Source organism: Miscanthus floridulus, chromosome 2 (assembly GCF_019320115.1).
Source record: "Miscanthus floridulus cultivar M001 chromosome 2, ASM1932011v1, whole genome shotgun sequence".
Lineage (NCBI taxonomy): Eukaryota > Viridiplantae > Streptophyta > Magnoliopsida > Poales > Poaceae > Miscanthus > Miscanthus floridulus.
The window spans coordinates 30202996-30218138 of NC_089581.1; the positions used below are offsets into that span (position 1 = coordinate 30202996).

The window sequence follows — 15143 nt, forward strand, 5'->3', positions numbered from 1 at the left end:
GTTGTGGCTAATTCGCTTGCCAGCGCCGTATACAGGATGGTATAGAGATATGGTGAAACTTATTCGTGGATTTATTGGCGCACAAAAGAAATGGATATCGGAAATCTCTTCCTGTCGGTATAAAAAATGATCTTAGCCGCATCACGGAAAGATCTACACAGTAGAGTTTGTGAGCCGCTACGCCACACCCTTTGTGACTGTGTAAGTTTTACGAACTTAGCTTTTTGGATTAAATGTCACTTTAACGTCGGTCATATACTTTTACAGTATTGTTATCTTATCGTGTGATCCGTGTGTTTTTAGTACAAAAGTTTAGTTGTCTCGTAGCAACGCACAGACACGAACCTATTTACATATATACTCGAACCTGTGTGTGCATGATTATATGGAGATGCAGCGAAACTTATTCATGGATTTATTGGCGCATGAAAGAAATGGATATCGTAGAATTCTTTTTATCGATATAAAATATTATCTTAGCCATATCACGAAAAAGTCTATACAGTAGAGTTTGTGAGCCTACGACGTCGCGCTCTCCGTGACTGTGTTAATTTCACGAACTTTGCTTTTTGAATTAAATATCAATTTGATGTCGGTATTTCATTTAATATTATTGTTATCTTATCGTGCGATCCATGTATTTTTAGTACAAAAGATTTAGTTATTCCGTAGCAACGCACAGACACGTTACCTAGTATGTGATAAAGATCGTGAAATATGCTTCGTAATTAGATTTGTAGACTTCCTAATAAATTCGTATAAACCATAAGCCACATGCGTCGTTGTAAATAGACATAGATAAAATTTCGTTTTCACGTGCAACACACGGGGCAACGGGCATATATCTAGTTTATATTCATATACCTTTTTAAATGAGAATTTAGAGAGCTAAGTTTAAAAAAAACTCTTGACATGCTCGTAGCATTCTTACGAGCGTTTGTATCTCGATTGTTATTAGAAGGTAATAGAGATGCGATAATAAACAAAATTGATATCTATAAAATGAGAATCTTGGGGTAACGTATCAAGGCGTATTCAGCTACATGGATATGGTGTGTTGAAAAATTTTGGGCTTCCACTGACAGCTACAACACATGGGCACATAGGTCCTGTTTGGTTTCTGCAGTGTCTAAAATTCTTGTCACATCGAATATTTGGACATATGTATGGAGTATTAAATATAGACTAATTACAAAACTAATTGAACAACTTGCGACTAATTTGCGAGACGAATCTTTTAAGCCTAATTAGTCTATGATTTGACAACGTGGTGCTGCAGTAAACATGTGCTAATGACAGATTAATTAGGCTTAAAAAATCGTCTCACAATTTAGCCTCCATCTATGTAATTGGTTTTATAATTAATCTATATTTAATGCTCCTTATTAGTATCTAAACATTCAACGTGACATGAATTTTAGGAGCGACTAAAGAACCAAACAACCTCATACTAGTAAAGCAAAAAAAAAAAAAAACCACAAGAGTTAAAGGCTATAATACAAGGTGATGCTGCTGCCTTTCGTTCTGCACTCTACAAGAAAGTGATGAATAATCTACAAGAAACTGATGAAACCACGCTGATCCTTCTGAGAACGTAGAACAGGGGACAGGGGCGCGTCCTCCTCCTCGAACCACCGGTGGCTGAGCGCATCCGCCGCAGTGAGTCTCTTCTCTGGCACCAAACTGAGCAGGCCTTGCAGGACCTCGCGCCCGGCCTTGGACAGCTCAGGCAGGAACTCGGAATCTGACGCCAGGTCCGTCATAGACTCCATCTGGTACTGCAGGTCACGCGCCCGGTGGAGGACGTCGTCCTCCGTCTCCGCGTCCTTGAACAGGGGCTCGCCGATGAGTAGCTCGATCATCATGCACCCCAATGCCCACATGTCCACGGCGGTGCCATAGGTCCGCCGGGACCGGGACCCCCTCATCAGCTCTGGGGCGCGGTACCACAGCGCGGCAACGGTCTCCTCCGGGTACGGTTCACCACCCGCGGGCCTCGTCCGCGCCGCCATCCCGAGGTCGCAGATCTTCAGCGCGCCGCCGGGGCCGACGAGGACGTTGTCCGGCTTGATGTCGCGGTGGATCATGCCCGCGCCGTGTAGCTTCTCCGCGCCGCGCAGGAGCTGGCGCATGATCGCGCGGGTCTCGGCGCCGGAGAAGCGACGCGGGAGGTGGCGCTCGAGGCTAGGCCCCACGAACTCCGTCACGATGAACACGTGACCGGTGACCTCGTCGGAGGCGACTTCCTTCATCTGCACGATCGAGGGGTCGCCTCGGCACGCCTCCAGGCAGGCGGCCTCGCGGAAGACGGCGCCGAGGTCGGTCACGCCCTCGTCGTCGGGGCGGATCCACTTGACCGCCACCGTCTCGCCCGTGCGCTCGTCCTGCGCCTTCACCACGGTGCCGTAGGTGCCCTCGCCGAGCGTCTCGAGATTCTTGTAGTTGTAGATGCTCCCCAGGTCGTAGTCGTAGCGCGCCCGCTTCGTCTTGCCGGACACCGCGGGACAGCAGTCTCCCATGGGCGCCGGGCGCTTGTGGGTCACCGCCGCCATGAGATCGGTTCCAAGCTCCAGCCCGGGCACGCGCGTGAGAAGCAAGAAGAGGACAGGGCTCTTGCAACCGAAGGCGTGCGGCGTCGGGGGTCTCCAAAACTTATATATACACAGCGTTGTGAATTCGTATCCAAGCCGGAGTCCGATCATTCGATCAAATCAATGCAGCAGCGCCGCCGTCACATCTTCCTGAATCCAGCACGGACAAAAACAAATCGAATAATAGACTGGATCTGGGATGGTGTTGGAGTGCGTATTTGATCTTTTGGGAGGAGAAGGGAGCCTGGGCTTGGGATTTCTCTCGCCGCATCCGCCTGCCCTTGATTCACTTTCTTGGCCATCACGATTTGGTGCCATGGCCGATTCTTCTTGCAAGACAGTAAGGGAAGGCCGGGCGCGGCGCGGCCTGTTATATGAGTTATAAATAATGCTAACCTTTTCACGAGAAGTATTCTCCATCCGATAAAAAATATACGATGTTTATGACTTCACCTCTCCTATATGCCCACGGATCCCCCTATCAGCTCGCCGGAATCGCCTGCCGCTTCGCCGGATCCGGGGACCCTAGGTTCGTTCTCGTGCACCTACGTCCGTGTTGACTTGTTTCTGGTAGTGCACCGCTCTCATTTGAACTATTTTCCTTTCTGCAGCGATTTCGTGGACGTGCTACCAACTGTTGCTGGCAGCGTCGTCCACTTCGTCGTGCTTTTCACCTGAAGCCGGACACTACAATCTCTGCTCAAAACGCACCAAGCGTTTTGCCAAGGCACGTCCCCATTTCTTAGCCCTAACTCTCCTATTTGTAACTCTTACAACTTCTGCATTTTTCATCTATGGTGCATACATCATACCAAACATTTTCAACATGGCAACAGATGACCACGGATCGTGCTAAAAGGGATGACACCACCTTGAGGACCTTTCTGAAACTAGTGATAGAACAGAAAAAACTATTGCACTGAAACCAGAGAGGTCTCACTACCCTCGGCTGGGCAAATGTGTATCCAGCATTCGAAAAGGCAACGTGGTTGCCGTATGACAAGAGACAGCTGTAGAACAAGTTCAACAAGATGAAGCGGGCATATTTTACTTGGCGCGACCTTCAAACCCATATTGGCCTAGGTCGTGACCCGAATATAGGAGGCGTCATAGTTGACCCCTTGTTCTTTGAGGGTGGCAACGGGATACTAACTTCCACCTAATTCCTTTCTAACCCCCTGACTACCAAGTACTAGGGATGTTCCCATTCTACTCATTTCTAACTTGTGGAACCATGCCACAAGTGCAGAAAAATAGCAAATCTACTATGGAGCGGACCAAAAATTCCAAATGCCTTGACCTACTGATCACTCTTTGGGGACACCCCCCCCCACGACAGGGGTACGCTGCTATCTTTTGGTGGCCATCATCATGAAAGGACACCCAGTACTGCCAGCCATGATAGTCCATACGACATGTCACCAGACCCCGTAGGTGTCTAGAGTGTTGATCAGTCCTCCAAGAGATCCACTAGGGAATACTCTGCAACATCCCTCCTAGTAAGAAGAGTGCTTCCATTGATGACTGCCTTAACGACCTGACCGACATCATTAAAGACCATAAGCTGCAGAAGGCCCATATCAGCAAGCAGGAAGAAGAGATGGACAAAGTGGTCAAGATTATGAAAGAAGATGGTTTGGGAGAGTCTGATGCTGTTTATGCTTATGATTTAATTATTTGCACAAACACACTGCACCGTAGGAACTTCCTGACCATGGAAACAAAAGAGGGCTGCCTTAACTTTCTACAGATCTGCTGGGAGGACAGGAGATCCAAATCCAAGTAGATGTTATCCGAACAAGCGCTCCCACTACTACAGTCTATGTAGTTTTATTTTCCAAAACGTGCATGTTGAGTTCTACTGTATCATTGACAATATTTGTTTAAGTTCCATCGTTCTAATGTGGCCTGTGGCCTGAACATTGTGTGCTGTTTTTTTCCAGAATCCAAATAAAATGTGTTCTATGATGTACATATCTTTGTTCAACATACATTTCATTTTTTTTCATGTGTTTTGTGGTGTACTGGCTCCGCATTTTTTAGGCCGAGGTAGCTGTTGTAGTCATCACCGAGTCCCGAGGTACGAATCCTTCTCTACATTTGTGTGCATATAGGTAGTATATGCTCCTTGATTCCTAAATTGCTCTTAATTGGTGTTGTAGGCTCATCTACAATTGCAACCAGAGTATCACTATTAATTGGTGTTCTAGGTTCAGCTCTCATTTAATCCTTCATTGGTACGTAAGCAAGACATGACTCTATTAGTGTACTATTGAAACCTGCAGACCCTTCATCTGGACCTAACCAATTTAAAGGTTCGTATTTGATACTCTATTAACTCATTTCTTCATAAACAAGCCATACAAATTTAGGACTAAATCATGTTTTTGCAGATGAGCACCACTGAGGACTCCAACAACAGCGACAACTCCAGCGAAGGACCGCCCATTTTCAACTTGGCGGCTGTTGCTGTCCTGCTTGCAAAGTACAAAGCAGCGGTGGTCAATGCGGCTCCAGTGGTGAACCCGGACCTCCCCTTCCCGAAGATGACGGGGCGACAGTGGATGAAACTCAATCTGCGAAACGAACGAAGGTGCTTGGACAACTTGCGTATGTCTCCTGATGACTTCATGCATTTGCATGACATTTTACTTGGGTTTGGACTAAAGGGTACACGATAGACAGGATCCCTAGAAACTTTAGGTATATATGTGTGGACTTGTGCTCACAACCAAGCAGTTAAAAGGTGGAGGGATAGATTCGAACGGTCTTTAGATACAGTTAGTAGGAATGTGACTCATGTCACTGAGGTTATCTGTAGGTGGGCAGACTCTATTCTTGTTCCAGCTGATAGCACTTATGCTGGAGTGAAATGGCAACTTGGAACATATGCACCATTCTTTGATGGATACATAGGGGCTTTGGATGACACTCACATTAAAGTTAAGGTGAATAAGGAGGCCAAAGTTGACCATATAAATAGGAAAGGAGATGTAAGTATTAATGTTTGTGCCATTGTCGACATGGATGGCCGCTTCACATATGTCGGTGTGGGGATGGCGAGGTCGGTGCATGACATGTCAGTCCTGAAAGAATGTTGGGAGGAACCAAACTTCCCGCATCCACCACACGATGAGTGAGGACTGCCATGCAATTATTGGACCTACATTTTTTTAGTTGCTTGGGCAGAAAAGAAAAATTAATTGTGCAAATGGTTCATGTGTTGCAGGACGCTACTATCTGGTGGACGGTGGATACGCACCGGAGTCTGGATACATGGGTCCTTTCAAAAATACAAGGTACCATCTGTATGATTTTAGGGGTGTACCTATTGAGACTATGTCTCGACAGGAGAAATTTAACTTGACTCATTCTAGGCTATGCAGTGTCATCAAACGAACATTTGGGGTTCTAAAAGGTCGGTGGCATATTCTGGACGGGGTACCTTACTGCCATAGGGACAAGCAAAAGATGATTATTATGTCATGTTTTGCACTGCACAATTTTTTTGTTCATTCGGGAGCATGGTTTTGGTTCGCCTACCAACCCACCGTCTGTCTGGGTGCAGCTCAATGCAATAATACTATGACAGCAATGATGGAGTACATATCTTTGGGGCTCTAGGGAGAATGATTGTGCAGAGTGATGTAACTTAGGATAGAAAGTAGGTGAATTAAAGATAGATGGGTTGTGGTTTGAATTATATATGTATGATACTTGGTGGTGCATGCAGCCAAAGAACGAAGGCGAAGGTGTATGTGTAGCTGCAGGTTGCATGTGGACTTGTCCAGCCAAAGGCTTGTCCATGCTGTTTGCTTTGTGGCTTCATGAAGGCTACAAGTTTTGTAAATGTTGCATGTATGCATAACAGTATAACGTTGGAATGGTACAATATGTAGGTAGTGCTATGTTGTATTAAGTTGTTGTCTGGATTGTTGAAATGGATTGTAATTTGTATTTATGGTTAGAACCTATTGAGGCATGCAAGAACTGGTATGTTAACTTGTCCAATATTCCAAGTTCAACCGGGTCGATGTGTGTAATGTATGAAACTTGTGGCGTTCAATTAACTTGTTTGTCAATTGTTGGTTTGAAGTGGCAATGGCATGCCTTATTGTTTAGCGCCAGAATTTGAATTTGTTTAGTGAACACCAGTTTCAAATTTGAATGCCATTTAATGCTGCTGTGTACAGCCTGGACCGGGGCTTCTCTGTTCGGCTAAAGCTGGCTGATTCATCACTGTTGACTGATCAGCAAACTATACCAGCCGAACAGACAACAAGCTTTCATTGCCGGAATGGCCCAAGCTGCTAGGAGATAGGAATACAACTCCAAGCAACACGTAACGTCAGAGTTCTTGTTCATCACATCCAATGCATGTGCATGCAGAGATTACGCAATGTACACGCAGATCTTCATGTTATCACGTATGTATGAGTATGACAACTACATTTGTATGTAATGGAACACTACTACACCTATAGGGTGGCCTCCACTGCGCCCACGGACGCCGGCTGCATCGCCACTTCCCGCTGCTTATTCTGCTTGGTGCTCCCGGCGTCGACGACGCGGGATACCTCGGCGTTGTACACGTAGAAGCGGCACACGAAGAAGAAGGCGACGAGGTTGGCGCAGTTGAGAATGGCGAAGAAGGCGTAGTACTTGTCCAGCCGCGAGGCGTTGAGGTTATTGAGGATCCACCCGGTCCGGCCGTGGCGCTCCGTGATGTGCGACACCGTCGAGAGCAGCGCGCTGCTGAGGAAGTTGCCGACGCCGAGGCTCGTCATGGCGTACGATGTGCCGAGGCTCTTCATGCCCTCGGGCGCCTGGTCGTAGAAGAACTCGATCTTGGCCACCTCCAGGAACGCGTCGGCCACGCCCATGAGCACGAACTGCGGGAGCAGCACGAAGATGGTGAGCGGGATGGTGGTGTTCTTGCTGTCGTAGAGCCCGTGCTCGTGCGCCACCGCCAGGCGGTGCCGCTCCGTCACCGACGCGATGCCCATGATGATGATGTGGATGACGAGGCCGACGCTCATCCGCTGGAGCAGCGAGATGCCGCGCGGGTTCCCCGTGATCCGGCGCGCGAACGGCATGAAGACGCGGTCGTAGAGCACGACGGCGACCAGCATGGAGATGGTCACGAACCCCTGAAGGCTAGCCGGCGGGATCTCGAAGCGCGGGCCGATGTGCCGGTCCAGCGTCGTCCCCTGCTTGACGAACAGCGTGTTGATCTGCGCCATCATCGCGCTGGGCACGAACGTGATGGCCAGCACGGGGAGCATCTTGAGCATCTGCTTCGTCTCCTCCACCTGCGTCACCGTGCTGAGCGACCACCGGTCTTCTTCACCGCCGCCGGTCTTCACCGCCGCCTTGCTCAGGACGTTGAGGTTGGGCGTGTGCGGGAGCGGGACCGCTTTCTTCTTGGCGTAGTACTCGTCGTCGAGCTCGTGCAGGCCGCGCGGGTCCACGGGCACGGAGACGGCCAGCTTCCTGGCGGCCGCCACGATGACCCTGGCCATCTTGGCGAAGGGGCTCTCGGAGGTGGGCTTGTGACGGTAGAAGGGCGTGCCGGCGGTGAAGATGGCGATGGAGACGGCGAGCCCCAGCGTGGGCAGCGCGTAGCCGACGGTCCAGCCGACGTTGTCCTGGATGTAGACGAGCACGGTGTTGGCGAAGAGCGTGCCGAAGAAGATGCTGAACATCCACCAGTTGAAGAAGGACAGCTTGTGGCTGCGCTCCCGCGGGTGGGTGTCGTCGAACTGGTCCGCGCCGATGGTGGAGATGTTGGGCTTCGTGCCGCCCGTGCCCACGGCCAGGATGTACAGCGCCAGGAAGAAGACGCCCAGCTGCGCGCTCGTCGCCTGCTGCACGCAGTTGGGGTCCGCCGTGCCAGCGCCGCACTTGGGCGGCCGCAGCGCCGGCAGCGACACCGCCAGCGTCAGCAGGATCATGCCCTGAGAAATGGTGGGCATTTTTTTCAGTTTGTCACAAGATCGACGGCCCATATAAACTAAACATCGCTGTGGTGGGCTTTTTTTTGTGATTTCTTAAAGAGAACCAGAAGCAGACTGAAAACAACAGGTACCACACCAAGCAGGCAAGCAAGCTGCGGAAGCAAGCAAAAGCAGCAGCATCCAATTCCAAGAAAGAAGCGAACAGAGGAAACGGCTGCTGAGATATATGGAGACAAACGAAACGCCGACGAGGCGGCGGCGACTCACGCAGAGGTAGATGACGGAGGCGATCATGAAGGTCCGGTAGCGGCCGAGGTGCGCGTCGGCGACGTAGGCGCCGATGATGGGCGTCATCCAGATGGTGCCGACCCAGTTGGTGACGTTGTTGGCGGACGGCACCACGCCCTGGTGCAGCTTCGTCGTCAGGTACAGCACCAGGTTGGACGAGATGCCGTAGTACGCCATCCGCTCGAATACCTCGTACACTGCGTATGTACGTGCGCAATTCCAAGACAAGAAATCAGATACTAGTATGTGGAGGCTCTGTTTCAAATGCACACATCAGCACATGCGATCACCATGTTCAGTCATGCTTATTAATTATGATACAATATTTTTCCCTCATAACAAAATATCATGAGCCGGCTTATAAGCCACAGAAACGATCAAGCGAATATGATGGATATTCAAATGCACCATGCACATATAATAGCTACACACAACTAGTACTTCAACTGCACCATGCACATATAACTTCAAATAGTAGTATGTGCGGCCATGTTCGGCTCATTGAAATTTAGCTGATAGATTTGTTGCGAGAGAAAAATATTGTTTCTTCGCTGAAAAAGTACGGCTGATAAGTTCAAACGAACACGTAAAAGATTTAAGTTCAAACGAACACGTAAAAGATTTACTGTCTTTGTATTAAGAAATAGAGAAAATATTCATTACACCACGTCTTTGTGGTGCCCTAAGAGGTCAATAAGTTGTATGAGGGCATAGACCCTTCTAGTGTACATGTCAGGTGAGATAATAACTTTGAAGCAGAGTTTCTGGTTAGACAGACTCTTGCTTTATTTTATTTATTTCTTCATTTATTTATTTATCTCTCTAACTCTCTTTATATATACTGTTTGCATTTGATTCTGCACAGAACCAGAACGGATCGGCAAACCAGGAGCAAAACTCGACGACACGTACGAAAGAGATGGCATGCAAGAGAGACTGCATACTGCTCTTTCTTCCCAGCCTAGCCGACCTCCTGCGGCTCCAACGACTCTTGAGCTTAGCGTTTGTCAACAAACCACCACAAGGGCTATCTTCCATACGTATATCTCAAGAAACGAATCTCCGATGGAGCAACTCCGTGTTAAAAACATACTCCTACTGTACTTCTTCACAAAATAAGTCTCAATCTCGTATTCGAGATGTCAAACAATATTAATATTTGTGATAAAAGATAAATATCATTAGATTAATAACGTTATATATTTTTATATATAGTAAACCTATTTGAAGATAAAAATGTCGATACTATTTTTTTATAAACCTAGTTAAAATTGAGATTAGTTGACTTCTCAAAATACGAGATGAAAACTTATTTTGGGACGAAGAGAGTATTGGTTAAATTTGACGACAAAATCTCTGAACAAGTCGCCCGTGTGATTTAGCCTCACAATTGTTAAAAGGGATTTCGTGTTGGTGTGTGTGCGTCTATATATATATATATATATATATATATATATATATATATATATATATATATATATATATCGTGTATGTAAATAGCATCCTACTCTATGACAGAGGCACACGACATCTCTATGTCTTAAAATAATTGGAAATGGACAAACACAACACAACGTGCCTTCGTTGTCTTGGGTAGCACAATACCAAGTCGAAATCTGATGGAAGCACGGCAGCAAAATCCTCGATTGGTACAAGGCTAATAATTCCAAACGCTTGGTGACAGGACAAGCATCCCCTAATTCCCCAGCAGTTACCTATGCTTTTCCTCTCAGCAAGCTTCAGAATCAATCAGCCTGCAGGGGAAGCTAGGACACTGTTGTTTGCTGCCACAGTTCCAAAAAGAAGGGGGCATCGGTCCTGTTGCTTATCGCAATATTTTTCTTTCACAACAAATCAACGAACGATACTTTTCAGCCTGACTTTTCAACATTTTTTTTGCCCATGTGTGGACACAGATTATTCGCGGCAAGCTGCTAATATACTCTGAGAATCTTTTAGTTCAATGATAAGCAAGAACTAAACAATGGCCTTTCTTATTCACATATGCTTGAAGTATCTTGAGTTTGACTAACTATAAATAAAAAATTATATTTATGATATGAAATAAGTATATTAGATTTATCATGGGATATATTTTCATGTTTACCTATTTGTTGTAAAAAATATTACTAGTTTTACTTATATATTTGGTTATCAAGAATGCATCTACAAATTGTAGTCTTTTGTAGTAATAAGTTCAGTGGGCCTGAACTATCTATATGTGACATTTTTTTTTCGCGGAACTGACATTTCATTTCCTAGTATACTATGGTAGTATACACAGCCTCAGCCTCAGCTTGCATGGAGACACCCCAGTGTGCAAGCGCCATGGATCTTCTGTGCTGTACTCTGGCTCAGCATCCATGGAGAAACTCTCATGCTCACAATGGCGTGTTTCGCGAACCAACTTGGGCGCTGCCGCTCGAAATGGAGAGGCTGATGAGCTAGATGCAACTATGCGAGTACTGGTCCGATAGCAGCAGCTAGGATTTGAATCGCCCGAGTGCCCAATCGGTGGAGATCCAAATTATGCAACGACGGGTTTGTTTGGATCACATAGATTGAGATGGATACTGGTCCACCCAAACTACCAAAGTTTTGGCTTCAGCGCGGTGCTACCAGCCTGCCTACCATCGATCCTATTCCTACCAACCGTCACTGTCAGGGCCCTAATTTTCTGTCATGTGCATGTGGCTGCCAGAGCTAAACTACAAGCTTGTGCTAGTACTTTAACATTAGCGTGTTTAGTGTTTGTTTACCCAGACCAAGCCTGGTTTAAATTAGTGGGTGAGGAAAAACAGAGCTTTTGGTTCGTTTCATTTTGCGAAACTACTTCTACCGCCGTCGAATAACCCGATAATGTAATTTTCTTTATTTCAAACATGAAATAGATATGTGTGCTTCTACTGAGCCTCTCCATGACAGGCAGGTGTGTCGAGAAGAAGGCCTAGCTAGCTCGCTACCGCTAGCTAGCTTTGAGGAGCTCGGAAACACAAACCATGGCAGGAGCATAAGGATTCATGATATATAGGGTAGCTAGCTGCTTGCGTACCTACGACAAAGCCGCAGGCTTTCCACCCTCCCCGCTTGGAGCGGAGCACCGGGTTGCCGTGGAGGTCCACCGTGCCGTCCTGCGTGTACTCGTCGGCAGCGGCCGCCTCCAGCCTCTCCTCCGCCATGGGTGGGTCGTGGGTGGCCGTGACCTCTCCGAGCCGAGACCCAGACTCAGATGGCTGGGTATGACAGGCACAGCTCCAGGCCGCTCTAGCTCTGTGAGCTCTGGCAGCTGGGCGCCCATTTATAAGCCCGGTCCTCCACCGGGTCAACATGTGGAGAGGCCAGAGTGGACTCGGATTGTAGTGTAGGGACCTAAGTAGAGTACTTTTGAGTTTTCGTTCCAGTTTTTGTTGACTTCAAATATAAATCATCTATTTATGGGTTAATAAAACATATTTCCTATGTTCTAAGATATAAGCAGGGATGTAAGTTTGAAGTTGAAAGATCAATTCAACGAATCAATGCAACAAGTATATGTAAAATACATGATGAAGCCGACAGAATACATCTTCTCTCAAATACTCCCTCCGTCCTAATACAGTCGTTCTAGGTTTCAAAATCTGTCCCACAGCAAGTGTCGTTTTAGCCTGTATAGGTTGTCCCCACACATACCAGGCCTACACCTTTCTCTTCTCTCTCCCACCTTTCCTTCCGCTCCCTCTCTCTCACCAGTCGCACGGCCATGGTCGCAAGGGGGCTGCATCCACCGTCACCACCCACCGCATCCGGCCCCGCCGGCGTCGAGGCAGGAGCAGAGCGGGTCGCCGCCGGCGAGGCTCGTGGCTGCAGCCTTCCTCCTCTTCCGCCGGCAGCCCCCTTCTTCTCTTCTCGTCGCGCGCGTGGGTAAGGCAGGCAGGAGGTGGAGCGACACCCAAGGCGAAGCTGCCGGCGAGGTCAAGGACGGGCGAGGATCCCGCGCGACAGCATGCCGTCGCCGATCCGCACGCCGCGGGGAGCCGTCCCCTTGATCCTCTGCTCCACCGCCGGCGAAGGCCAGGCGGGCCCCTCGCGGAGGCGTGCTGCTGCTTGCCTGGATGCGGGGGTCAGCCTAGACGTGGCGAGGTGGAGGCCGCCAACTCCGGATCTGGACGAGGACGACGAGAAATGTAGGAGAGAGAAAATAGAGATGGGGACGGAGCGAGTAGGGGTATACGGGCCTTTTGCCATCGATGTTGGTTTGCGTGCTGAGTCCTAGTGTCGACAAAAGATGCTCGGGAGTCCACCGAGGGGTATCCCGCGATGGTAGATTTGTCGTAGAGGTGAGCGAGATCAGGAGCGAAATGGTGACAAGACACAAGATTTAGACAGGTTCAGGCCGTCTGATCGACGTAATACCCTACGTCCTATGTCTTTGGTTGATTGTATTGAATATGAGATGATTTCGAGGAGAGTCCCTACCCGCCTTATATAGTCTGGGAGGCAGGGTTACAAGTCGGTTAGATCTAGATCTATTCGGGTGTATGGTAAGTATTTACAAGGAATACGATATCTATCATATCCGAACAGATCCTTCTCTATCTTCAAGATTCTTCTGATTGCCTTGCGGTGCACGTCGACCAGAGTCGAGCATCGTAGGCCATGATCTTATGGGCTGGACCTTCCCTGGTGGTTCGACCCATGTCCATTGCTGTGGGTATCTGGGGTCGTACCCTCCACAACTAGTCTCCGAGCGCTTTGTATCCTTTGAGCAACGCCGTCTTGAGCAAGTCCGAGCAGTTTGACGTAAAGCCGACCAGTTTAACTGGTGACCTGAGCGATGAAATCAAAGCCGATCAGTTTAACTGGTGACCTGGGCGGTGAAAGTCAATGCCGACCAGTTTAACTGGTGACCTGGGCATTGAAAGTCAATGCCGACCAGTTTAACTGGTGACCTAGGCGGTGAAAGTCAATGCCGACCAGTTTAACTGGCTAGGAGACCTCGGACTTAGCCAAGTAAGGCTTGCTAGAAGGATGTAAGGGGCTCAAGATAAAATTTGAAAATTCTTCCACTTAGGAGAAGTGTAGCCACTTAGACACCATCAATAAGGAGGGTAAATCAAGAAATAAGCACTACATTCACCGTCAGGTGAAGTGTAGCCACTTAGTCCCCAAGCCTGCTGGAAGATGAAGAATGAAACTTGTAGCAAGGTCAAAGAAAAGAAGCCTGAAGGCTTACCGACGTCATCTGACATGCGTGTATCAAGACCCTAGACGTGCTGTCCAAGATCAGCACCCTGATCCGAATAGCATGGAATAGCTTGATAGCACACCGATGAGATATAGCAAGATCCGACCACCAAGGAAGTCCCCAGCTTAGCTAGTAAGCCCCCAGCGTAGCTGACGATGAAGCAACGAACAGACCGACCAGTTGGTTGGCGAAGAAACGAGCGTCGAGCAGCCCAACCAACTGGTCGGTGGCAAAGTGAGCGTTGAGTAGAAGTGACCGACGAACAGTCTGATCAACTAGTCAGCGACGAAGTCCATAATCCTAGCGGTCCGACCAGTTGATCGGTGGAGAAGTCCAAGCACCAGGTGGTCCGACCACCTGGGCGATGATCCACCAAGGGAGTCCCCAGCTTAGCTAGTAACGCTTGCACGAAGAGTCCAAACACCGAGGAGTCCCCAGCGTAGCTGACGATGAAGTACATGCGATGAGCAGTCCAACCAACTGGTCGGCCGCGAAGTGAACGCCGAGCAGGAGTGAGTTTCTAGCAGTCCGACCAGTTGGTTGGCGGTGAAGTCCGTCCAATAGGTGGTCCAACCACCCAGACGATGATCATCTTGTCCAGTCCCTAAGTGTAAGCTCATTGACCGAGCCGTGCCCCTACGAAACAAATATGTAGAATAGGTAGTATATGATGTAAAAATATATGAATTCAATGGTGATGAAATAGCGTATGCAGCTAGACAATTAGTTGGTGTGAACACTTAGTGTTATTCTAAAAATATGTTTATATTTAATATAAATCATCCGACCAGTTAGTGTGTAGCTGAGTCTCCAGCCCTAGCTAGCCTGTTAACCATAACGCGAAGCGCGGAGCCCGTACGCGTGTAGGAAGAACAAAGCATTGCTAAGGAGCCATTGCCGACCACCCATAACGCAGAGGGCAGACGCTCGTGCATGTGTAGGGAGGAGCCGGAGACAGGGCCGTCTCTGAGAACATCCGAGCATCAACATGACTATTTGGGGATTTGCCTTAGACTTAGCTGTATGTCATCTTTAAGATGATATACATGAAAGAAAATTGTTTGGAGAACAAACATGGAGAAA

The 15143-nt window shown here is 48.2% G+C and overlaps 2 protein-coding genes across 2 annotated transcripts; both read right to left on the bottom strand.

Moving 5' to 3' along the window:
• Positions 1–1553: 1553 nt before the first annotated feature.
• LOC136536276 (putative cyclin-dependent kinase F-2) lies at positions 1554–2552 on the bottom strand. The gene has a single exon (XM_066528628.1). It carries the CDS (start codon positions 2550–2552, stop codon positions 1554–1556), a length of 999 nt encoding a protein of 332 aa, XP_066384725.1.
• A 4441-nt stretch (positions 2553–6993) lies between these two features.
• Positions 6994–12123, bottom strand: LOC136538326 (protein NRT1/ PTR FAMILY 5.2-like). The gene is made up of 3 exons (XM_066530307.1): positions 11889–12123; positions 8816–9033; positions 6994–8548 (listed from the first exon to the last, which is right to left on the bottom strand). Exons 1-3 carry the CDS (start codon positions 12013–12015, stop codon positions 7070–7072), a joined length of 1824 nt encoding a protein of 607 aa, XP_066386404.1. The 5' UTR covers positions 12016–12123; the 3' UTR covers positions 6994–7069.
• Positions 12124–15143: the final 3020 nt, after the last annotated feature.

What these genes read in the sequence shown, in the direction of transcription:
- LOC136536276 (XM_066528628.1), bottom strand. Translation starts at nt 2,552, where the DNA reads ATGGCGGCGGTGACCCACAAGCGCCCGGCGCCCATGGGAGACTGCTGT.
- LOC136538326 (XM_066530307.1), bottom strand. Translation starts at nt 12,015, where the DNA reads ATGGCGGAGGAGAGGCTGGAGGCGGCCGCTGCCGACGAGTACACGCAG. An exon ending in AGCCTGCGGCTTTGTCGTAG is followed by an intron (nt 9,034 to 11,888) that starts GTACGCAAGCAG and finishes GTACATACGCAG; the next exon opens with TGTACGAGGTATTCGAGCGG. An exon ending in CCTCCGTCATCTACCTCTGC is followed by an intron (nt 8,549 to 8,815) that starts GTGAGTCGCCGC and finishes ACCATTTCTCAG; the next exon opens with GGCATGATCCTGCTGACGCT.